A 25,521-nucleotide genomic window follows, 5' to 3' on the forward strand; every position below is an offset into this window, starting at 1 on the left:
CGAGGGGCAGAGCAAAGGCTCCAGGACTGCAGATAGCTTCTCTGAGGAGAGGCAGCCTAAGGAGATTCGTCTGCGAAGGGCGAGGCTTCCAAGCCCGAGGTAGGTCCGGGTACCTGGGAACACTGCAGAAGAAGGCTGCCCAGCCCAGGCGGTAGTTGTGAATTGAACGGAACCTCTAGGAGGGGAACTGACCAGCAAGACCTCCCCACCGGGTAAGTCTTCCCTGCTGGGTGAGGTTCTCCCACAAGGGCTGTAAAACCAGAGACACAGGCCCAAACTGGCCTTGCATCAGCCCACATCCTACTTCCCCTTTGGATGACCATTCGTCAGTAAGTGAAGGTACCTCTGCCCACTAGCAGGGAATATACCCCACCGGAAGGCCACCACCCCTAGAGAGGCAGCTTCCTTGTGGACCACTGCATTATCAACTTCCTCCAGGACTTCAGGCTACTGAAGGCTAAGAGGGGATATACTAGAAATCTTCAGGGACATTATAAGTCAATAGAGGAAATCTGCATATCTCAGTGGTCCACTTATACCTGAACGATATGAGAAAACAAGGAAAGAAAATGCTGCAAACAAATCTAGATGTTACATCAATAAAACCCAACGACAGCATGGCAGAAGAAATGATAGAAAGGGAGTTCAGAATGTACATAATTAAAATGATCAGGGAAGCAAATGACGAGATGCAAGAGCAAATTCAGGCACTGAATGATCGCACCAATCGACAGTTAAAAGAGCAAATACAGGAAGCAAAAGATCATTTCAATAAAGAGTTAGAGATATTGAAAAAAAAAACCAAACAGAAATCCTTGAAATGAAGGAAACAACAAGCCAAATTAAGAACTACATAGAAAGCATAACCAATAGGATAGAACACCTGGAAGACAGAACCTCAGATATGGAAGACAAAATATTTAACCTTGAAAACAAAGTGGACCAAACAGAGAAGATGGTAAGAAATCATGAACAGAATCTCCAAGAACTATGGGATATCATGAAAAGGCCAAATTTAAGAATTATTGGGATTGAGGAAGGCTTAGAGAAACAGACCAAAGGAATGAACAATCTATTCAATGAAATACTATCAGAAAATTTCCCAAATCTGAAGAATGAAATGGAAGATCAAGTTCAAGAGGCTTATAGGACTCCAAATACACAAAATTACAACAGACCCACACCAAGGCACATTAAAATGAAAATGCCTAACATACAAAATAAAGACAGAATTTTAAAAGCTGCAAGAGAAAAGAATCAAATTACATTCAGGGGGAAACCAATACGAATATCAGCAGATTTTTCAATCCAGTCCCTAAAAGCTAGAAGGGCCTGGAACGTCATTTTTCAAGCCCTGAAAGAAAATGGATGCCAACCAAGAATCTTATACCCAGCAAAACTTACCTTCAAATTTGATGATGAAATAAAATCCTTCCATGATAAACAAAAGCTAAAAGAATTTACAAAAAGAAAGCCAGCATTACAGAACATTCTCAGCAAAATATTCCATGAGGAAGAGATGAAAAACAAAGAAGCAAATCAGCAATGGGAGGAACTATCCTAAAGGAATTGTCAAATAAAGGAAGAACCAAGTCGTGTCAAAATAAATAAATAAATAAATAAATAAAATGAACCAAATGACTGGGAATACAATCATATCTCAATAATAACCCTGAAATTTAATGGCCTGAACTCATCAATCAAAAGACATAGACTGGCAGATTGGATCAAAAAGAAAGATCCAACAATATGTTGCCTGCAAGAGACTCACCTCATAGACTAAAGGTGAAAGGATGGGGAAAAACATACCATGCACATGGACTCAGCAAAAAAGTTGGGGTATCCATCCTCATTTCAGATAATGTGGACATCAAGCCAAAGTTAGTCAGAAGGGACAAAGAAGGACATTACATATTGCTTAAGGGAACCATAAATCAGCAAGACATAACAATCATAAACATCTATGCCCCAAACAGAGGCTCATCCATGTATGTCAAACAAATCCTTCTCAATTTCAGAAACCAAATAGACCATAACACAATAATACTAGGTGATTTTAACACACCTCTTTCACCACTGGACAGATCTGCCAAACAAAAATTGAACAAAGAAACCATAGACCTCAATAACACAATCAATAATTTAGACTTAATGGACATTTATAGAATATACCATCCAACCAAGAGCAAATACACTTTCTTCTCAGCAGCACATGGATCCTTCTCTAAAATAGACCATATATTATGCCAGAAAGATAATGTAAGCACATACAAGAAGATAGAGACACTACCTTGTATTCTATCACATCATAATGGATTGAAATTAGAAATAAATGAAAGAGTAAAAAACAGAAGCTACTCCAACACCTGGAGATTAAACAATATGCTATTACATGATGAATGGATAACAGAAGCTATTAGGAAGGAAATTAAAAAATTCTGAGAGGTAAATGAGAACAAAGAAACATCATATCAAAATCTTTGGGACACTATGAAAGCAGTACTTAGAGGAAAATTTATTTCATGGAGCGCATTCAATAAAAGAAGGAAAAATCAACAAATAAATGACCTAACACTACAGCTCAAAGCCCTAGAAAAAGAAGAACGGACCAACACCAAAAGTAGTAGAAGACAGGAAATAGTTAAACTCAGAGCTGAAATCAATGAAATTGAAACAAAAGAAACAATACAAAAAATTGACAAAATAAATAGTTGGTTCTTTGAAAAAATAAACAAAATTGATAAACCCTTAGCCACTCTAACAAAGAGAAGACGATAGAAAACCCAAATCACTAAAATTCAGAATGAACAAGGAAGTATCACAACAGACACGATTGAAATACAAAACATAATTAGAAGCTATTTTGAAAATCTATATTCCAACAAAATAGAAAATTTCAAAGACATCAACAGGTTTCTAGAGACATATGAATTGCCTAAACTGAACGAGGAGGACATACACAATTTAAATAGACCAATTTCAAATAATGAAGTAGAAGAGGTCATCAAAAGCCTACCAACAAAGAAAAGTCCAGGACCAGATGGGTTCTCAGCCTAGTTCTACAAAACCTTTAAAGAAGAGCTCATTCCAATACTCCTCAAAGTATTCCATGAAATAGAAGAGGAGGGAATCCTCCCAAACTCATTCTATGAAGCCAATATCACACTGATACCTAAACCAGACAGAGACAAATCGAGGAAAGAAAATTTCAGACCAATATCCTTAATGAACAATGACGCCAAAATTCTCAACAAAATTTTAGCAAATTGCATACAAAAATATATTAAAAAGATGGTGCACCACGATCAAGTGGGTTTCATCCCAGGGATGCGAGGTTGGTTCAACATCTGGAAATCAATAAATGTAATTCACCATATCAATAGACTTAAAGTCAAGAATCACATGATTATTTCAATAGATGCAGAAAAAGCATTTGATAAAATACAGCACCCCTTCATGCTCAAAACACTAGAAAAATTAGGGATAGTGGGAACATTCCTTAACATTGTAAAGGCCATCTATGCTAAGCCCATGGCTTATATCATTCTAAATGGTGAAAAACTGAAATCATTCCCCTGAAAAACTGGAACAAGGCAGGGATGCCCTCTTTCACCACTTCTATTCAACATTGTACTTGAAACGCTAGCCAGAGCAATTAGACAGACCAAAGAAATTAAAGGAATACGAATAGGAAAAGAAGAACTCAAACTATCCCTATTTGCTGATGATATGATTATATACGTAGAGGAACCAGGAAATTCCACCAGAAAACTTTTAGAACTCATAAGTGAATTCAGTAAAGTAGCAGGTTACAAGATCAGTGCTCATAAATCCAATGCATTTTTATACATAAGTGATGAATCCTCAGAAAGAGAAATTAGGAAAACTACCCCATTCATGATAGCATTGAAAAAAATAAAATACTTGGGAGTCAATCTCACAAAAGAGGTGAAAGACCTCTACAATATGAACTACAGAACACTAAAGAAAGAAATTAAAGAAAACCTTAGAAGATGGAAAGATCTCCCATGTTCTTGGATAGGCAGAATTAATATTGTCAAAATGGCCATACTACCAAAAGTGCTATACAGATTCAATGCAATTCCAATTAAAATCCCAATGATGTACCTTACAGAAATAGAGCAAGCAATCATGAAATTCATCTGGAAGAATAAGAAACCCAGAATACCTAAAGCAATCCTTTGTAGGAAAAATGAAGCAGGGGGTATCGCAATACCCGAACTTCAACTTTATTACAAAGCAATAGTAACAAAGATGGCATGGTATTGGTACCAAAATAGACAGGTAGATCAATGGTACAGAATAGAGGACATGGACACAAACCCAAATAAATACAACTTTCTAATACTAGACAAAGGTGCCAAAAATATGCAATGGAGAAGAGATAGCCTCTTCAACAAATGGTGCTGGGAGAATTGGAAATCCATATGCAACAGAATGAAACTAAATTCCTATCTCTCACCATGCACAAAACTAAACTCAAAATGGATTAAGCACCTTGGAATCAGACCAGAGATCCTGCAGATTATAGAAGAAAAAGTAGGTCCAAATCTTCAACATGTTGGCCTAGGACCAGACTTCCTCAACAGGACTCCCATAGCCCAAGAAATAAAAGCAAGAATCAATAACTGGGATAGATTCAAACTAAAAAGCTTTCTCTCAGCAAAGGAAACTATCAGCAATGCAAAGAAAGAGCCTACAGATTGGGAGAATATCTTGGCCAATCATACTTCAGATAGAACACTAATCTCCAGAATCTATAAAGAACTCAAAAAACTTTACACCAATAATACAAATAATTCAATCAACAAATGGGCTAAGGAAATGAACAGATACTTCACAGAAGAAGATGTACAAGCAATCAACAAACATATGAAAAAATGTTCAACATCTCTAGTAATAAGAGAAATACAAATGAAAACCACCCTAAGATTCCATCTCACCCCAATTAGAATGGCGATTATCAAAAATACAAGCAACAGGTGTTGGCGAGGATGTGGGGAGAAAGGTACACTCATACATTGCTGGTGGGGTTGCAAATTAGTGCAGCCACTCTGGAAAGCAGTGTGGAGATTCCTTAGAAAACTTGGAATGGAACCACCATTTGACCCAGCTATCCCACTCCTTGGTCCATACCCAAAGGACTTAAAATCAGCATACTACAGAGATACAGCCACATCAATGTTCATAGCTGCTCAATTCACAGTAGCCAGATTGTGGAACCAACCTATATGTCCTTCAATTGAAGAATGAATAAAGAAACTGTGGTATATATATACAATGGAATATTACTCTGCCATAAAGAATGATAAAATTATGGCATTTGCAGGCAAATGGATGAAATTGGAGACCATCATGCGAAGTGAGATAAGCCAATCTCGAAAAACTAAAGGACGAATGATCTCGCTGATAAGTGGATGATGATACATAAGGGGGAGGGTGGGAGGAGTTAGTGTTAGGGTAAGGGTTAGGGTTAGGGAGGGGGGCATGAATGGAGGAAGAAAGGACTGTTTAGAGGGAAACGAAGGATGGGAGGGGTGGGGGGGAAGGGAAAAATAATAGAATGAATCAAATAACATTACCATATGTAAATTTATGATTATACAAATGGTATGCCTTTAACCCATGTACAAACAGACAAACAACATGTATCCTATTTGTTTACAATAAAAAAAAAAGAAGTAATGACTGAAAATTTTCCAAGACTGATGAACCATCTCATTAAAAGATTCAAGAAGCCACATAAGCCCAAGAAATAAAAATTCAAAGCAATCCCTAGCTAGGCACATCATAGGAATATTATAAAATCAAGTACAAATGGAAATCCTTTTTATATTGATTGTATTGGTTATATACATGTCAAAACTGATCAAACTGCATACTTCAAATATGTGCATTGTATTATACTTCAATTTTACCTCAATAAAGCTATGGGAAAAAATGCAGATGCAATAAAAATACTGTAAAAAATTTAAAAAACAATAAAATCAAGTACAATCAATCATAGGGAAACAGAGACAATGACCTTCAAAGGAACCACAATTAGGAAAATGTTTAAAGAATGATTGCTAGAAGACTTATGATACATAAATGCTAAAAAGAGTTCTTCATGCTGAAGGAAAATAGTTTCACACAGAAGTGCAAAAATGAGGAAACACACAAGAAAGGGCTCATATGTGGGTATTTAGGGTCTTGATTTAGGATCTATAAGAGAGAGAGAGAGAGAGCACTCCTTCAATGATTAGGATAGATGCAAGTTGTAAATATTTTTATCATTTATGGGCCTTTGGGGTACATGGTATAGCCCAAGGTCACACAAAGATAAGTTATTAATGATGAGATGGGGAGACCTGTGGATCAAAATCTACTGAGGTCCAGAGTGTGACTCAAGCAAGGTTCTTGTAAAGGGTTCTTAATTAGTGGACTTAAAACAGGTCCAAGTTCTAGGAGGTCATACTGAGACTGGGAAGTGGTCCTGTGGCATAGTTATAATGTCATGGTCATGATGCGGTGGCACTGCAGAATGCCAATGGTTTTAAACAAATGATATTAGATCAATGGCCGATCCGCTTGGAAAAACAAAAGAAACCCGAAAGCCTTGACCATACTACATACCATCTCTACATAATAATAAAAATAAAATTGAGTTGAATCCCAGACTTATACATGAGAGACCCATGTTTTTAGAGTATAGCAAAGGAAAATATCTTCATAACAGGTCAAGATTTTTGAGGACTGCAGAAAAAAGTAGTAACTAGGAAAGAAAAATTCATAAATTGAACACTATTAAAATGTAGAACTTCCATCTCAAAAGTCATTAAGAAAGTAAAATGACAAGTCATAACCTAAAAGAATATATTTGTGTTACATTTATTGGGAGATGCAAGAGTATAAAGAACTTCTATAAAATAATAAAAGAGACAAACTAATCAAGAATGCACACACGGTTTGAACAGGCACTTCATAAGCATATGAAAAGTTACTCAGCATTTTAAGTTATTAGAAAAGCATAAATTATTTTGAGCCATATGGATAGGTGTGTAATATTATCTTACTGAAATAGTAATCAGATTGATTTGACTGCGAGATCTCTGACACTGGCTGATTGACCATAGTGTCGTTTTGGTCTGTATAAGCAGAGCAGATCTAGGTCTAGTGAATACGAGTGGGACTTGAATCATTTCAAAAGAGAATCATGGTCGGTCAACAATCCCCAGACTTGAGCTAGTTCACAGACCTAGAGCAGTTTGAATGAATCCGAGATTGGATCCACTCCAGGACATATATTGCTACATTGCTTAGCCAAAAACCCAAGATTAAGTCTCTTTCTAGCTTTCCCCGAAGGACTTATGGCTATTTTTTGGAGTTCAGTTATTAGAGCAGAAATAAAAATATAGACATATTTATAGATTATTATCTTTTAATCAAATGAGATCATACCATACATGTGGTCTCTCTTCTGATTCTTTTTCACATGAAATATGCATCCTTAGAATGTCAAGTGCTTCTCTATGAAATCAATATTTTTTATGGCTGCATAACACTCCAGTGTATGGATGTACATTCTGTATCTGCATGGCTAGCCTATGTTTCTTAGGAAATTCTTTATAGTCATTTTTAACATATCATTTTCCTCATAGTAGATTATTTCTAAACCATGATTTGAAACATTTCATGCATTTGGGTTACTTTAATATTTTGACTACTATAGAGAATACTGAAATCCAAAGTTTATAGTGAACTCCTTGAGAAAATTCTATTGTATCATAAGCATAAATCCTAAAATGTGGGTTAAAATAAATTCCCACTTATAGGTTTACAGTGCATCGTGCATTTCAAGAAGTTTTGTTGAATCCACAGTCCATGAGAAGGCAGGGTCCTCTGCAGCTTCACTAACCTTGAAGAATAAAGGTTTTATAGTCTCTACTAATTTTCCAAGCAGAATGATTATTATACTGGAGACTTCAGAACCAACATAATTAACAAGTTAATTGAAGTTAAAATTTAGAAGGTTTTTTTTTTTTTAATGCATTTAAGACCCCTGATTTAGAAAAGACACTGTCCAGGATAAGGGATCATTTAAGGAAGCAGTTGCCAAGAATCACAAGGGAGTATCTGACAGCATTACTGCTGTCTTCAGCTTTCTCAAGGGAAGAATGAACAAAGGGCAGTTGATGAAGACTTTTATAATTCCTTGTAGGGCCCAGATGTCGTCCAGCAGAAGAGCACTTGCCTCACATGTGTGAGGACCTGGGCTCCATCCCCAGCACCACAATCAATAAAAATGACAATTTCAGAGGAAAATTAGAATCTAATGGTAAAAGTGATAGGAAGGAATAGTTCAACTCACTCTCACAAATAGGTGCTTCTTTATCCCAAACCACAGTACTGCCTGAGATGATGCAGATAGCGTCGGAGGCACCAATGAGTCGGTACCTGGAAGACAAGAATAAGGAATGTTACACTCTAAATACGGATTGCTCCTTCCCAGAGGTTACAATCTTGAAACTTCAGGACTTTTTTTTCCACTTGTTAAAGTACTCAAACTTTACAGCTTTCTTTGGAGTTTTTGATTTTCTTCTTCATGCCTTCTCAACTAGATGGGATTTCTCTTCTTTATGATCTTATGAAACATTTTATATAAGCTAAGGTAAATTTATAGTTATTTCCTACAAGTCTCACTTAAAAAATACATAGCAAGCCTCCTGAATTTGTCATATCTATACATGGGTGTATATCATCAACATGTATCTCTTCTGCATTGCAAGTATTAATGTATGCATACATGGATGGGTGAATGCTTTATCAATAAAATTCATCTAACTAGAATGGAAGGAAATTCAAGCTCATCAAAAAGTGTTGAACACTTATTTCATATTTAAGATGTTAGTAAGTCAGCAATCCTTACTTAGTGTATTACAAACCATTGAGTGTGCCACAAAATTTGGAAAAATTCACAAGATTTATTTTACTGCACCTGAGATCTTATACATACTTTGTTAGATTGATACCTAAGTATGTTATTTTGGGATCTATATATATCTCCAAAAGAAAATCTAAAAACTAATGGGCAAAACAAATTAGAAAAAGAAGACAAGATTAGATTCTCCAAAAGCTGATAGATGAAAACAATAGGCAGCAAAAATGAACCCACCACAGAGCAAATAAATGACAGAGAAGATAACAAAGCCAAAGAAGTTCTACAATTGACAGGTGTCAACAAAGTACAAGGCATAAAAATATAATGCTAAAAATGAAAAAAGGCCTTAACTATAAATATTATAGAAAAATATCTTTGTGATCATAATCACAAACACTTAAATCAAATGGAAGAATTCATAGGAAAATTAAGTTTACCTTAATAAGTTTATGAAAGAAACCCTTAATAAATTAATAATGATCTAATATATAAATTATTAAAAATTTTCTCAGATAAGAAAGAGTAATCTAAATAGTTTTATACATGTATCTGAACAAACTCCTAAGGAACAAATTAACAAAATATTAATTATACTCCTAGACCAAGTTGGTTTTTTTCACAAATGTTTTTGTTAATGTGATTCACCACACTTAGAGATTAAAAGAGAAAAATTATATTATCTTTCAATATGTTTTGTGCTGAAAACACAGTTAATAATATGCAAATCCATTCATGATAAAAAATTTAGCACATTAGGGAAAGAAAATAGTAAAAAGGTACATATGAAAATTCTTTTTTTCTGGTACTGCGGATTTAACCCAGGAGCACTTTATCACTGAGCTACATCCCCAACCTCACAAACTCCATAGCAACCATCGTATTTAATTCTGAATCACTGAAAGCTTTTTCTTTGGGATTGGGAATAAGAAAAACTGCATGTCAGTAGACCGTTATAGTGGAGATCCAAGTCAGTATAGCAAGGATAACATTGAATAAAAATTGCAAAGAAGTAAGAATTCCCTTATTCAAAACATGGTTGTACCAATGAAAAAAAATCCGAAATAATCTGTAGCCAAAATAATCACAATTCACAGTCAGGTTTCTATATATTAGCAATATTTGAAAGTCAATTGCATTTCTACATATCAAAAACAGAATACAAAAAACTTAATACCACTACAGTAGCATAAAAGTACTAAGAATGGATATATGAAAAATATGCTCCAGACATCTGTGATGAAAATTATGTATTTCTATTGAGAGTAATGTAAGAAAACCCAAATAAATAGATAGATCATTTATGGTTTGAACGTGTCAGTATTATAACGCCTTAAATTACCTGCAAATTGATAGAGGTTTAATGTAAAACCAATCAAAATTTGTATGGAAGTACAACAGATTATTAATTGTCAGGAAATTAATGTGTCATAAGTCCACAAATTAGATTGTGAACAGCATAAAATAGAATATAATAAAATTTAAAATATGAGTGTGCTCCATGTAGTGTGTATATTGTTTTGTGATACATTAAATTTTTGATTGAGATAAAATTCCCATGCCATAAAATCTGTTATTGTGAATGTGTACAATTCAAGTGTTTTTGGTATGTTCACAAAGTTGTGCAATTATCACCACTATGTAATTTAATTCCAGTACATTTTCATCACTCTCAAAGGAAAACCCACGCCATTAGCAGCCCTTTAAAACCACCTACTTTCTCTCCATGGTTTTCTCTACCTTGGGCATTTCACATAAATGAACTTCTACAACATGTGACATTCTGTGTCTTGCTTATTTTACTGAGCATGACACTTTCAAGTACCTTTCATGTTATAGTATGCATCCTTACTTCATTCATTTTCAGAGCAGATAATATTACATTACACACATGTGCCACTTTTTCAAAACAACTATAATTACTTATTACAGAAACATTAAAGGGTAAAACCCTGATGTTCAATGTCATTGTCTCACACTGATTCAAGGAAATAAATTCATTTAACTTGAAAGTTTTAATGCTCTAACTGTATTTCTTTTTTAAAAATGTAATATTCATATTTATTTTTGTTTTATCCTACACATTGACAAATAAAAGTACTAAATTTTGTGTAAATAGCATGTTTTGATATATTTCTACATTGTGTAGTGATTAAATCAAGCTGGTTAATATTTCTGTCATCTCACATATCTGCAATGTTTTTGGTGAGAACATTTAAGATCTTTTCTCTTTCCAGTTTTCCAATATACATTAATTTTTTTGCCTTTATTTTATTCATTTATTTTTATATGGTGCTGAGAATGGAATCCAGTGCCTCCCACATGCTAGGCAAGCGCTCTGCCACTGAGTGGCACTGAGTGGCACTGCACCCAGCCCCGGCCCTCCAGTATACATTATTCTTGACCGGGATCATCATGCTCTAGGACAGATTACCATAATTTATTCAACCAAACTGAAACTTTGTATCCTTTGATCAGCATCTCTCCATCCTCTCTCCTTCAAACCTCCTCTGGCAACCTGTCTGTCCCTGGCAACCTGCTCTGCTCTGCTTCAATTTTTTTATGTTTTGCATATGAGTAAGGTCATGTGGTATGGGCTCATGGGTCTGACTTACTTCATTTAGCATAATGTCCTCTAGTTCTTCTGTCATGAGCAGTTAATAAGTCATTGCTTTGAACTATGTGAATCCTGGGCAGTGAGACCTGCCTTTGGGAACCCAGGAGTGCCAGGGTGCCTGGCAAATGCTCATTTGCAGCATGGCTCCTGTTGATAGGAAAATTCTGTGCTTGTCACAGAACTCACTGGTTCAAAAACTTTGATCTCAATTCCCAGCTGCCCAGAGGGAGAAGAGAGGGGCATAATCTGCTAAGCCCCAACTATGTTGTTTTCTCAATTCCATCCTCTTTACCTCAAGAAGTGTTTCACACTGAAATCCTTTAATGCCCCTACCTGTAAAATAAACACATGGGTTTTCGTTCTCTTTGTGAGATTCAGTCTCCATCAGAGCTGGATCATTCCACCGTGCCCCTGCTTTTCACTTTTTGCTGTGTCTTTGTCTTTATTTCTCTAAATTTCTCATACTGTTAATATTTCTAATCCTGCTCACCACCCTAGTTCAGGGAAACTGAGTAAACATCACGCGGGTCCTGATATTCATCCGTGTCGTCACAAGCAGGATGCTCTTCTTTTTAAAGATTCCATTACACACACACACACACACACACCCGCACACCACATTTTCTTTACCTATTCACCCACTGATGGACACCTAAGTTGATTTGAACGTGTGAGTGCAGATATCTCTTCAATATAATTTGATTTCCTTTGGATATGCACAAGAGGTGTGTTACTGGATTATACGATGGTTCTACTTTTAATTTGTTGAGGAACCTCCATATTGTTTCCATAATGGTCATCCTAATTTACAATCCCACCAACAGCGTACAAAAGTCCCTCCCTTTCTCTGCATCCTTGCCAATACTTGTTACCTTTTTGTCTTTTTTAGAGGAGTCATTTTAACAGGTGTGAAGGCCATCCCACTGTGGTTTTAACTTGCATTTCTCTGACGATTAATCACATTCAGCATTTTTTCATAAACCTATTAGACATTTATTTGCATTTTCTTCTTTTGAGAAATGTCAATTCAAGTTCTTTGCCAATTTTCAATAAGGTCATTTGCTTTCTTGTTATTGGGTTATTTCTTGTTATGGGGTTGTATTCTTTACATATTTTGCATGATAGTTCCTTATTAGATGTATGGTTTGCAAATATTTTCTCCCATTCTGTAGGCCGTCTCTGCTCTCTGTTGATATTTTTCCCTTTTTTTGTGTGTGCAGATGTTTTTTAGATGAAATTCCATTTGTCTATTTTTTATTTTGTTTCCTGTACTTTTGGGGTCACATTCAAAATGCCATTGCTCAGATCAATGTCAGTAAGGTTTTATCTAGGTTTTCCTCTAATCCTTTTAGGGTTTTGATCCTTATTATTTTTTTTTCCAGTGCTGGGTATTGAACCCAGGGCCTTACTCATACTAGGTAATTATACTACCACTGAGTTACACATCCAGTACCTGTTCCTACATTTATTTAAGTTTCAATCTGAGTTATTTTTTTAATAGGGTGAGGTAAGATTGCAATTTTATTCTTTGGCGTGTGGATAGCCAGTTGTCTCAGCAGCATGTATTAAGAATATTGAGAAGTCTGTCTTTTCCCCATTGTATGTTTTTGGCAATTTTGTTGAAGAATAATTGACTGTAAATGTCTGGGTTCTCTCTTCTGTTCCATTGGTTTACGTATACAGGTAGGGTTTTCTTTACCATTCTCATGCTTTTTTTTATTAGTAAAACTTTGTAGTATATTTTGAAACCAGGTATGTGTGACTCTAGCTTTGATTTTTGTGTGTAAGACTGCTTTGGCTATTTGGATTGTGTGTGCGTGTGTTTCTATATGAATATTAGGATTGTTTTCCTACTTTTTTGGAAAAATGTCACTGGAATTTTGAGAGGTATTGCATTGAATCTGTAGATCACTTTGTGTAGTATGAACTTTTAACAAAATGAATTCCTCTAATCCATGAATATAATATACATTCCATACATTGGTTTTTAAAATTTTTCATCAGTATTTTATAGTTTTCAGAATACAGATCTTTTACCTCCTTGATTAAATTTATTCCTAAGTATTTGATTGTATTTTTGTGCTCTTGTAAATGGCATTGTTTTCTTGATTTCTGTTCTTGATATTTCATTGTTAGTGTACAGAAACGCTAATTTTTCTCTGTGTTGACTTTGTACCCTGCAACTTTGCTGAATCTATTAGTTCTGACAATTTTTCAGTGAAGTCTTTGGGATTCTCTTTATATAAGATAATGTAATCTGCACAAAGAGAAAATTTTGCTTCATTCTTTCCACTTTGTATGACTTTAAATTGCTCTGGTTATACTATTTTAAATAGAAGTGGGGAGAGTGGACATGCTTGATTTATGTTCCTAATCTTAGAAGAAAAACTTTCAGCTTTTCATCATAGAATATGATATTAACTGTGGGCTTGGCATAAGTAGAATTTATTAGGTTGAGTACATGTCTTCTATACCCTATTTATTGAGGGAAATATTAAATGAGGAGATATTAAATTTTGTTCAGTACTTTTTCTACATCTGCTGAGAATGACCATTCATTCTCATTTTTAGTTCTGTTAATGTGGTATATCACATTTATTGATTTATGCATGTCAAATCATCCTTGCATTTCAGAGATAAATTCCACTTGACCACAGAGTATGATAATTTTTATGTACTGTTGAATTGTGTTTGTTAGTATTTTGTAGAGAATCTTTGCATCAATGTTCATCAGAGAAAGAGACCTGTAATTTCTTCTTGTTGTTGTTGAAGTAGTGTCCTTGTCTGGTTTTGGTATTAAGGTAATGCTAACCTCATAAAATGAGTTTGAAAATTTCCACCATCTTCAATTTTTTTGGAAAAATGTGAAAAGTACTGCTAATTCCTTCTTTAAATGTTTGGTAAAATTCACCAATAAAGCCATCAGAGTCTAAGCTTTCCTTGGTTGGGTATTTTGATTACTAATTCAAACACCTTACTTGATATGAGTATGTCCAGATTGTCTATTACTTCATGATTCAGTTTTGGTAAGAAAATGGAATTTAACTATTTTTTTTCTAGGTTATCCAATTTGTTGGCATATACTTATTCAGAGTACTCTCATATGACCTATTGTAGTTTGGTAAAATTAGTAGTATGTTTCATCTTTCACTTATAATTTTATTTGGATCTTCTTTTTTTCTTAGTCCAGCTAATAGTTTTTTGGTTTATCTTTTTAAAAATTAATTCTTAGTTTCTTTGTTTGTTTCATTTCTTTCTGCTCTAATAGTTATTACTTCCTTCAATCTGCTGACTTTGGACTTTTTTCTTTTTCCTATTTCTTTGAGGTACATAGACTGTTGATTTGAATCTTTTTTTTTTTTTTTTTTTTTCCAGTGCTGGGTATCAAACCCAGGGTCTTATGTATGCTAGGGAAGTGATCTACCAGTGAGCCCATCTTCTTTTTTTTTCTTTTTCTTTTCAATTCTTTTCTTTTCTTTCCTTTTCTCCTTCACTTCTTCTTTTGGTAGCAGGTATTGAACCCAGGGCCGCTTGACCACCACGTCTTATCCCCAGTCCTTTTTATTTTTTATTTTGAGACAGAGTCTCAATAAGTTGCTTAGGGCCTCTCTAAGTTGCTGTGGCTGGTCTTGAACTTACAATCTCTTGCCTCAACCTTCTGTGTTCCTGTAATTACAGGCATGCTCCACCAAGCCTGGTCATAAGAAGATTCATTAATCACCTTTTTATATTTTTCAGTCTATTTATGTATATTCAGTCTATTTATATATATATATATATATATGTCTACTCAATCCTTTGCTCATTTTAAAATTGAGTTATTTTTCTTTTATTGTAAAGTTCTAAGAGTTATTTACATATTATGAATACATCCTTATAAGATCTATGATTTGCAAATATTTTTTACTATTTGTGGGTTTATTTCACCATCTTGATAGTGTCCTTGGTAAAACAGACATTTAAAAATTTTTGGAGACCAATTACCTATTTTTTCTTTGGTTCTCATGTGGCAGGACAAATTAGCCCATATTCTTAACTCACCTAACATTAAGGGTGAGCTGAGGCAATGCCTTCACTGAGTGTTAGCCAGGGGGAAGAGTCAACCATGGCATCATGCTCTATAATCACTTGATGGGTAACATTTTCAAAGGGGACTCTCTCATGGTTTGAGTTGTATTCACAAAATGACATGTTGATATTGAAACCTCAGTTCCAGTGAATGTGACTTCATTAGGAAATAGGGTCTTTGCAGATGAAATTGAGTTAAGATAAGGTCTTTAATCAAAGGCTGAATATTTTCTCTGATAAGCAGATGCTGGGATGCTGATCCATAGTGGGGGGTGGGTAGGGAAGAATGAAAGAACTTTGGATTGTACCAAGGGGAGGGGCGGGTGGGGATGGGAAGGATGGTAGATTGGGACAGTCATTATTACACTATATACATGTATGAAAAAATAAAAAAATAAATAAATACAAATTTAAAAAAAAGATAAGGTCTTTAGAGTGAGCCCTAATCCAACACTGGTGTCCTTATGAAAAGACTGAACATTAGACATAAATATGCACATGCAAATTCCACATGAAGACAGACACAGGGAAGATGGACATGTATAGTCAGAGATAAAAACTGGCACAATGCTGCCCACGCCCAGAAAAGCCTATGGCTACTGGAAACTGGAAGAAGCAAGCAAATTTCCTCTCCTGGAGGCTTCAGAAGAAGCACAGTCCTACTAACATCTTGATTTTGGATTTTAATCTCCAGAACAGAACTCCATAAATTTCCATTGTTTTAAGGCAAACATTGTGTGGCACTATGTTATGGCAGCCCTAAAAGTCAATAGCATTGTTACCATTCATATTTATTCTCTCCCTTTCTTCCAATAATATTGGATTATAACTTTGGATTAGGGTTATTAACCATAAGGTCCCCACCAAGTGAATGCCTCTTTTCTTAGTATGTTGCTATTGATGTCTCCTAAGCATCCATGTGTTGAAGGGTTAGTGCTCAGTCCATGGTGCTAGCATGAGGTGTTGGAACCTTTAAGAGTTGGGACATTGTGGGAAGTTAGGTCACGGGGTGGGGTTGTGCCTTTAGGATATTAGGATTTGGCTCCTTACTGTGTCTCTCTTTGCTTCCTGACCACCATAAGGTGAAACCGCCTCCCTCAACGTGATGTACAGTGCCACCACAGGCCCAAAGTGATGGAGCCAAGTGACCGTGGACTGAGACCTCTGAAACCATGAGTCAAAATAAAACTTTCCTCCTTTTAAGTTGATTATCTCAAATAATTAATCATAGTAATGGAAAGCTGTCTAACATATGTACTGCCCTGGTTTCCAGCAAGGATACACATTTCCCCTTAATCTGGTCGTATCTTGTTTTATTTGAATCAGAAGATAAATATACATGCCCAAGCCTTTTAAGACCAGAAAGTTGCTTTTTCTGGGGTGTGTCTAGAAGGTTTTGCTATTCCAGAACTCTTGAACTATGAGATATTGCTGCCAACTCACCCTTTATTACAAGAATAATTAATTCTGGATCCAAATCGTGTGTCTGAGTCTACATGCACCATGCCATTCACAGGTTCTGAGGGATTTTTACATGTTTTACCTATGGGAAGGAAACAGAATTTTGGAGCCAGGTAAAATAATCTGAACCTTTTTAGCATATAAAATCCCAACCTATGGCATATCCACACAAGCATATAGCATAACTTGATCAATTTTATTCTGCAGTTCTTTTTCTTACCCTCCCCTTGTCCTTCCTCCTTGATCCCCTACCTCTTCTCTCTTGATCTCCAAACTATTTTCATGAGATACTCCCTTTTATTTTTGCTCTCTAGCTTTGCATATGAGGGGAAAGTATTTGACTCTTGACTTTTTGAGTTGGCCTATTTCACTTAGCATGATTTTCTCCAGTTCCATCCATAACTGGGCTATTGTGAACTGCACTGTAATATGCATGTGGAATGCACATGTCCCCAAAGTATACTGACTTCAGTTCTATTTACATCTTGATAAATAGAAAAAAACAGAAGAGCACAGGATGGGGAAGCAGGGGAAGGGAGGTGGGGAGGGAAAGGGAAAGCACTGGGGAATGAATGATGTGTGCATATATGAATATGTCACAATAAACCCCACATTATATATAATTTTAAAGCACTAATAAAAACATTAAAAATAAGTCCCAACCTGACTTTAGCTGACTGCAGAACAAATGTAATCGTGATGATTTCACAGATTTTGCCACTTTGAGGAAACTCACCAGACTGCCTTAGGATCAGCCACCATGTAAGCACCACTTTCAAAAGGGTCTCCCCTTCAATTCTTTCTCATCCCTACACTGTGGCTTCCAGAAACAGGTACACTTCATTTATTATCCAAGTATTACACTCTGTAATTCAACCAGAGTAATACAGACCTCAAAGCCTGGGATTTTCTCATCTCCTAGTTATTCAGTACACTTTTTTTTTCCTTCATAATCAATTACTACTTAGCTTTGGTTGTGAAAGTAGGAAACCCCTGGTGAATAGGGATTCTCCACCCCTTGCATGTCTTGTGATGATCATTTTTCATGAAATGAACTTATAATAGAGGTGTCAGGAAATCAAAGTAGTAAGGAGACACACTCTACAGGAATAACTTATATGTACTATACATTGGGCAAAGTTATGAAGTCCTATGTGTCTTAGTTTCAAGATTTGAACAAATTGAATCAGACCTTGCCAATGTTTGACTGACCCAAAGAAATTTCCATTTAAGTTACTCACGTTTACACATGTTTTCAGCATTTGTCCAGACTGAGTTTTCTTGGCAGGTGATATAAAACTGTCTCTTGATATAACCAGGGCGACATTCATACTTCAAAGAAGTCCCAATGGGAAACTCCAATTCATCAGTTAGATTTTTAGCCTTGGCAAATGAAAACCATTCTGGGGCCTTGCATTGACCTGGAGATCAAGACCACAGCAACATCAAAATTAGTGAGGAAACTTCTACTCCACTTCCTCTTTCTCGCTAACATACTTTATCGTTGTAATAGAAGAAAAAGAACACTTTTATAGTGGCAAAAAGATTGATTTCTTTAGTAGGCATCTTAGAAATGAACTTTTAAAATTATCAGTATCCACCTACTAAAAAAGTCTCTGCTGCTTTGAAGGCAATCAAGCAGTGTGTGTATTCTCTCACGCAAAGAGAAATTTCAATGGCCAGCTTTAAGTTTTAGCTGATCAGAAAGTGCCTGAGTTTGGGCTTTATCCAGCCCAGTTCCTTTATCTTTCTGATCCTGTACCCAGATACCTCATGCATTTCACCCAACCATCCTCATTCTTGGTGGTCCCTAGATGCAGTGAGAGTACAACACCCCTCTATTGCCCTCAGTAGGAGTTGACAATGTTGAAAGTCAGTTGCCAAAGAGAAAATAGATAAAACTCACCCACTGGAGCCATATTTCACTTTGTGAAAGCATTTATTTTCTTTTTTTTTAATTTGTTCTTGTAAGTATAAATGACAGTAGAGTATATTTTGATTTATTATACATACATGGACTATAACCTTTTCTAATTAGGATCCCATTCTTGTGGTTGTACATGACGAGGAGTTACACTGGTTGCATGTTCATCTATGTACCTAGGAGAGTTATGTCCCATTCATTCTACTGTGTGAAAGCATTTATTTTCTAATATATGTTCTGAGTTAAATACTAGGCTTAACTACCTCCCCTTAAGGCCTACCAGATTAAGTCATGATAATAAAAATGTCATTTAGAATCAAACAACAAATAATCAGGAAGAAATATCTGTTGGAAAAAATATTATCATTTTACTTTAGTTTTTTTTAAAGTTTTACTTCAATCCAAATTTTTCTGTTTTCATTTAATTAAAAATTTTTAAAGTTTTAATTTCTTTTCCTACCACTCTCACTAATTAATTTGAATTACGAAGGGTAGATTGAGGCCAGCTGTTATTTCTATTAATCTTCAAAGAACTAATTTTGGTGTTATTGATTTTGCTCTTATCTTAATTTTTACTGCTATTTTCTTTGAGTTTATTTGTTTTTTTTTTTTTTTTAGGAGATTTCTTGAAATGGTTATTGAGAATTTGAAAAATTTCAGTTTATAATAGTTTCTAAAAGAAGCATTTTGGACTATTAATTTTGTTTTAAGTGTAAATTAACTGTATTCTACAAATCTCAATGTGTTGCTTTTTTTCAGTTCAGAATATTTGATAATTGCTGTTGTGATTTCTTCATTGAGTGGTGGTTTGCTTGTAAGTGCTTTGCATAATTTATGAACATTTGAGGAATTTTTAAAACCATGTATTTGTTAGCTACTTTTGCAATTGAGTCTTATTTTATGGTTCAACACGTGGTCAGCTGAAGCGACTATAGCATGTGAACTTGTTAAAAATGTGTGGACTGCAGTAATGTCCCAGTAATTTGGGCATGTCAGTGAGGTCTGATCTCTTAATCATAATTATTCAAATCTTTGAGATTCTTCCTGATGTGGGGGTATTTGCTTACTGTACTATAGGTTGTGTTAAAATATTTTAACTTGCCTGTAATCCCAGCTGCTTGGGAGGCTGAGGCAGAAGATCACAAGTTCAAAGCCAACTGAGGCAACTCAGTGAGACCCTGTCTCTAAATAAAATACCAAAAAAAGGCTGGGGATGTGGTTCAGTGATTAATCACCCCTGAGTTCAATCCCTGGTACCAAAAAAAAAAAAAAAAAAAAAAAAAAAAAATCCAACTTATTATACATTTGTCTATTTTTCCTCTAATTTTGTCCATCTTTTATTTCATACATTTTGAGGTTTTTTTAAGTCATAAAAATTTGAACTGCTATATTTTGTTGAAGATCAACCCTTCATCATAATAACATAAGTCTATTTCTAGTAATAAATCTTGTCTAGTTTATTTGAGACAAATTCAAAAAATGATAAAATGATAAATTTTAATACCTAATATATCAATCATTATTTTAAATGTAAACACATAATGAAAATTTAAAGATAAGATTGTCATAATGTCACATTTACTGAACAAGCTTTATTTTGGTTTCAGTCATTTTGTATGGGAACATGTATTCTGTGTCTTATGCAGATCGTGTAGTTTTTACTGTTAATTCATTATGACAGAGGTTCTCAAACTTTCTTAGTTTCCAGAGACTTCAGAGTCTCCATAAATTTTCCATGACATTTCTAATTTAAAAGAAATACATAAAGTACTCTTTAGTAAATAAGTATGTTCTGAAAGAATGGACATTTTTTTAAGCTGTTTTATCTCAACTCCCTAAGGTCACCCTCCCAGTGATGGGAGCAAAGCCCCTAAAGCTGTTCCAGGAAATAGCCCAAAACAGAGATTAAAAGAGTAAATTGAGCCAGATAACTAGATAGTGCTCAAACAGTAGGATTACCAGAAACTATTGACCAGAATCTACGCCCTGTTGTAAAACATTGTAAAACATGTTGTATGTTATCAGACAACTCAGACCCCCTTTGGAATTTCCCGGCAGCTTTGTTCCCCCATTTTTCTTTTTTTTTTCCTTTTTCTCCCTTTCATGTGCGACCCCTCCCGATGTGTGGTTTTCTGCCTTTATAAACTTGTAAGATTTTCTGCTAGGGACTCGACCCTTGGACTCCTGCGTGAGTCACGAGTTGGGTCCCAGCGCGCTGGAATAAACACCTCTTGTGGTTTGCATCAAGTGACGCCTCCTGTGGTTGATTGGGGTTGCCGTTGGTCCGAGGGATAGAGTTGGGGTCTCCTTTTTGGAGGTCCTTCAGTTCAAGCAACTTAAGTCTCATGACCGTCACCATCATTTAATAATGGGATGTTGGGCACTGCACAACATCTCAAACCTTGGAATCAGATTGGAAACTGGCTTCATTTCCCATTTCCCATTGATTTTCAAGGGGTACCCTTTCTTTAACACACCAATTGCTAAGAACCAAGCTTTACAAAGAACTGACGTCATCAAGAGGAACCTAGTATGACCGATCTAATGTTGAAACCAGGAGCTACGTTAGGCCAGGAGTTTGTGGTTTACACAGTGTCCAAGAGATGTAAAGAACTTCTGTTGCCACTGAAAATTTAAAATCTTCCAAAGTGCCCCATGGGTCTGCTGAGGCTTTCAAAATTGTAAGATGGCAAATTTCTATTGTTTTATGCCATAAAGTTTGTGGTATTTTGTTATAGTACCAACAGGAAACTATTGCAAGAGATACAGTGTTAAAAACTTTGCATCCCAAATCAAAACTACCTTGAGATTTCATCTCACTCCAGTCAGAATAGGGATGATCAAGAATATAAATAATAATAGGTGTAGGTGAGGATGTGGGGAAGAAGGTACATTGATAAATTGGTGGAAGTGCAAATTAGTGCAACCACTCTGGAAAGCAGAATGGAGGAGATTCCTCAAAAACACTAAGAATAAAACAACCATGTGACCCTATCCCACTTCATGGTATATATCCCAAAGACCTAAGATCAGTATACTATAGGGATGCAGCCATATCAAGGTTTATAGCAGCACAAGTCACAATAGCCAAGCTATGAAACCAACCTAGGTTCTCTTCAACAGATGAATTGATAAAGAAAATATGACATATACACAATGGAATATTACTAAGCCACAAAGAAGAATAAAATGATGACGTTTTTTAGTTAACGGATGGAACCGAAGATTATCACGCTAGTGAAATAGGCCAGACCTAGAAAGCTGATATGTAGAAACTAGTTCAAAATAAGGGAAAAGGAAAGAAAAAAGGGGTGTGGGATTCCATCAAAATAGAAGAAAGGTCAGTGAAGTAGAAGAAAAGGGATTAAGGTGGAGGGAGGAGAGATGGGATAAGGGAAGAACAGTGGAATGAATCTGATCTAACTTTCCTATGTGCATTGATGAATATACCACAGTGAATCTCACCATTAGGTAAATCAACAAGGAACTAATTTAAAAAATTTAAAGTAAATAGCAGAAAGATCAGTAGAATAGGGAGAAGGGAACAGCAAAGGGAAAAAAGGAAGGGAAGGGTAGTACTGGGGACTGAATTAGAGCAAATTATATTGCACACTTTTATAATTATGTCAAAATAAATCCTAATGCTATGTACAACTAAAAAGAACAAAAAAGCAAAAAACAAAAAGAACAAAAACCTTCACATTCACAGAGGCCCAGCTTTGAACCAATGTGTCCTACTTTCTAGCTATGAGGTCTTAGACAAGTTGCTTGATTTTTCAGGGTCTCAATTGATCATCTTAATAGGGATGATGATATTTACCTAGCATTTTTGCTGGGAGGATCAAAGGTGGTATATACTGCATCTTTAGTAGTGTCACTGAGGCTCCTAAAAAGACCCTTGATAAATGTATTATTATTCATAGAAAATGGAGAATGATAACAGATTTTTCTGCTAAAGCAGGCATGTTTTGTTTCCAAGTGTTTATTTTCACCAGGCCAGTGGCGCATGCCTGTGATCCCAGTGGCTCCAGAGGCTGAGGCAGTTTGAGGCTAGCCTCAGCAACTTAACAAGACCCTGTCTCAAAACCAAACATGAATAAAAAGGGCTGGGAATGTGGCACAGGGGTGAAGCGTCTGCCTAAGACACGCCGTCTGCTCCTCCCATGCTGTATCATGATTCCTATAGGCCCAATGATAGACACAAGAATTCCTCAAGTTGCTTTTTCCTGTTGATGATGGCTTTAATCAGAATTGCAGACTGAGTCTGCACTCCCTACGTAAGCAAAGAGGATGTTCCGAGAATGCTCAGATAGTGATTTTTACCTATCACTAGACAGCCTGCATGTGTCATCATGTCGCCGCCCGCGGCAACAGTCGCGCGGATATTGTTACCGCCTACAGCAACAATTGTGCGGGTATTTATGGGAAGTGGACTGGAAACGAACTACTTCTACTATCTTTCTCTTTAGTGGGCTGCTTTCTTGCTTGTTTGCTTGTTCCCTAGCTTATAGAGGAAGAAAGGCTTTGAGAGGAGAAAGAGAGGCTTTGCATAAGAGAAAAAGAGAGACTTGGCTTAAGAGAGAGAGACTACACTTTCAGAGATCTGTATCTTCTTAGAGTCCTGCATCCTGCAAACTAAAGGTGCGTGCTATCAGAGGTGCTTCTTCTGTGACCTGCCATCTGCCTTCTGCGATCTATCAGAGGTGCTACTTCTCTGTGCTTATCCGTGGTGCTTCCTATAGGTGTGTCTTATATACCTAAGGCAGCCAATCAGCTTAGGATTAGCACAATTGAGGCACGCCCCTCGGTACCAATCAAGAAAGAATGAGGAATATCTGTTGACCGCTAGCGCAGAGGAGACATTAACTAATCAGGCAAAAGTAGATCACGCCAGTTATGTGCCACCTCTTGGCTCCACGCCAGCCGCCATCTTAGGGTTACCCAAACATGTCTTCTGCATCATCACACGTTCTCTGTATGAAACCAGCAGTGGTTAGACCAAGGTGCCTTTGTTTCTTCTTCATCTTACACCCTGCTATCCTCACACTGTGCGGTAGCCCTTTCCCTTTGTTTCCTGAAGCCTACTTCTTTCCCTGTCTATCATGGTCCTTCCCTGTGAGATGCTTTTCACTCTAACCTCTGCTCTTCCTCCAGGTCTCTGCAAAAGTGCCACTTCCTTATCAGAGCCTCCCATGATCCTCTCAGAGGTTGGGAATATAAACTACTCACTCTACTCTACCCCATAGTTCTGTACTCAGACCTTTTTCATTGCCTATTATATCAATAATACTTTATTGTGCTTTTTCAATTGGTGTGCTTTTAAAAGTGTTTATTTCTCTCCATAGACATTAGAGACGGATAACGGGAGGGCAAGAGACCATGTGCCTTTTGTTCCTCAGACTATCTTGCGCATGTGCTCAGCACCCGATTATAAGCACTCAGTGTATATTTGTTGCAATGAACTAATAAATGATGACTTGCCTATAAAACTTAAAATGTCATCGAGAGTCCAGACTACACCGCTAGAAGCTCTGATCCGCTGGGTTGAGGTTAGAGCCCTGAAGTTTATCCTTTTTTTGGGGGGGTACTGGGGATCGAACTCAGGGGATCGATACCAGCTGAGCTATCTCCCCAGCCCAGCCCTGAAGTTTAGATTGGTAAAACTTCACAGATGATTTGTTAGATAACAGCACATTAAGAATCACTGTGATAAACAGTTAAAAGAAAACTCAAAAACCACCAAGTGAAAAACAGTTCCTGAGAAAACCAAGGTGAGAAACAGTTACAAACCACTGAGTGAAAACCAATTCCTGCGATTTCAATTACTAGGCTTTCGTCTTTTCTCTAGTTGACACGCAGGATGAAAGTAGTGTTGATCTTGGTTTCATCCACGGATGCTGGACAAGGGAAGAAATTCCAAGGGCAGCCACTGGTGCCAAAAGTGTGGGTGAGTGAAACTGAATGGCAAAGAAAAGCCCCCAGGAAGTGACAGGAAAGAGCTCTGAAGCAGCACAGCAAACTGCATCAACTTTTTTTGGAACACTGTTCTTTTTATTTGATTACCTAAACCTTTTACCTGAATTGCATATATGAATAGTATATGGGATAATAAAAATGGAAACTTGCCAGCCGTGGTGGCACATGTCTGTAATCCCAGCAGCTCAGGAGGCTGAGAGAGGAGGATCGTGAGTTCAAAACCAGTCTCAGCAAAAGTGAGGCACTAAGCAACTCAGTGAGACCTTGTCTCTAAATAAAATACAAAATAGGGCTGGGGAAGTGGTTCAGTGGTTGAGTTCCATAAATTCAATCCCAGCTATCCTCCCCCCCAAAAAAAAACCCCAGAAACTTTCATACTAGCCCTACTGAAAAGGTACATATGCACCTTCAACAGAGATAGATTCTTCCTTTTTACTAATCCCTCAAATTATGGCTACTCCCTATGATAAATATATTAATATGCATTGCCTAAACTCAAGACTTGCCATAATTTAAATATTTTAGACCTTTATTAAG

General features: G+C 36.3%; 1 protein-coding gene across 3 annotated transcripts in view; it reads right to left on the bottom strand.

Annotated features, from left to right (window-relative positions):
* Positions 1-25,521, bottom strand: part of CR1 (complement C3b/C4b receptor 1 (Knops blood group)) — an 89,707-nt gene that overhangs the window by 59,435 nt on the left and 4,751 nt on the right. For all 3 annotated transcript variants that reach the window (XM_079107856.1, XM_079107855.1, XM_079107854.1), the window contains exons 2-4: positions 18,326-18,505; positions 17,067-17,166; positions 8,372-8,457 (exon numbers count right to left, since the gene is read on the bottom strand). In XM_079107856.1, coding sequence (XP_078963982.1) covers positions 8,372-8,457; positions 17,067-17,166; positions 18,326-18,505 — 366 coding nt within the window. The remainder of the gene's footprint in view (positions 1-8,371; positions 8,458-17,066; positions 17,167-18,325; positions 18,506-25,521) is intronic.

The sequence above is a fragment of the Sciurus vulgaris genome (genome assembly GCF_902686455.1).
Source record: "Sciurus vulgaris genome assembly, chromosome: 12".
Classification (NCBI taxonomy): domain Eukaryota; kingdom Metazoa; phylum Chordata; class Mammalia; order Rodentia; family Sciuridae; genus Sciurus; species Sciurus vulgaris.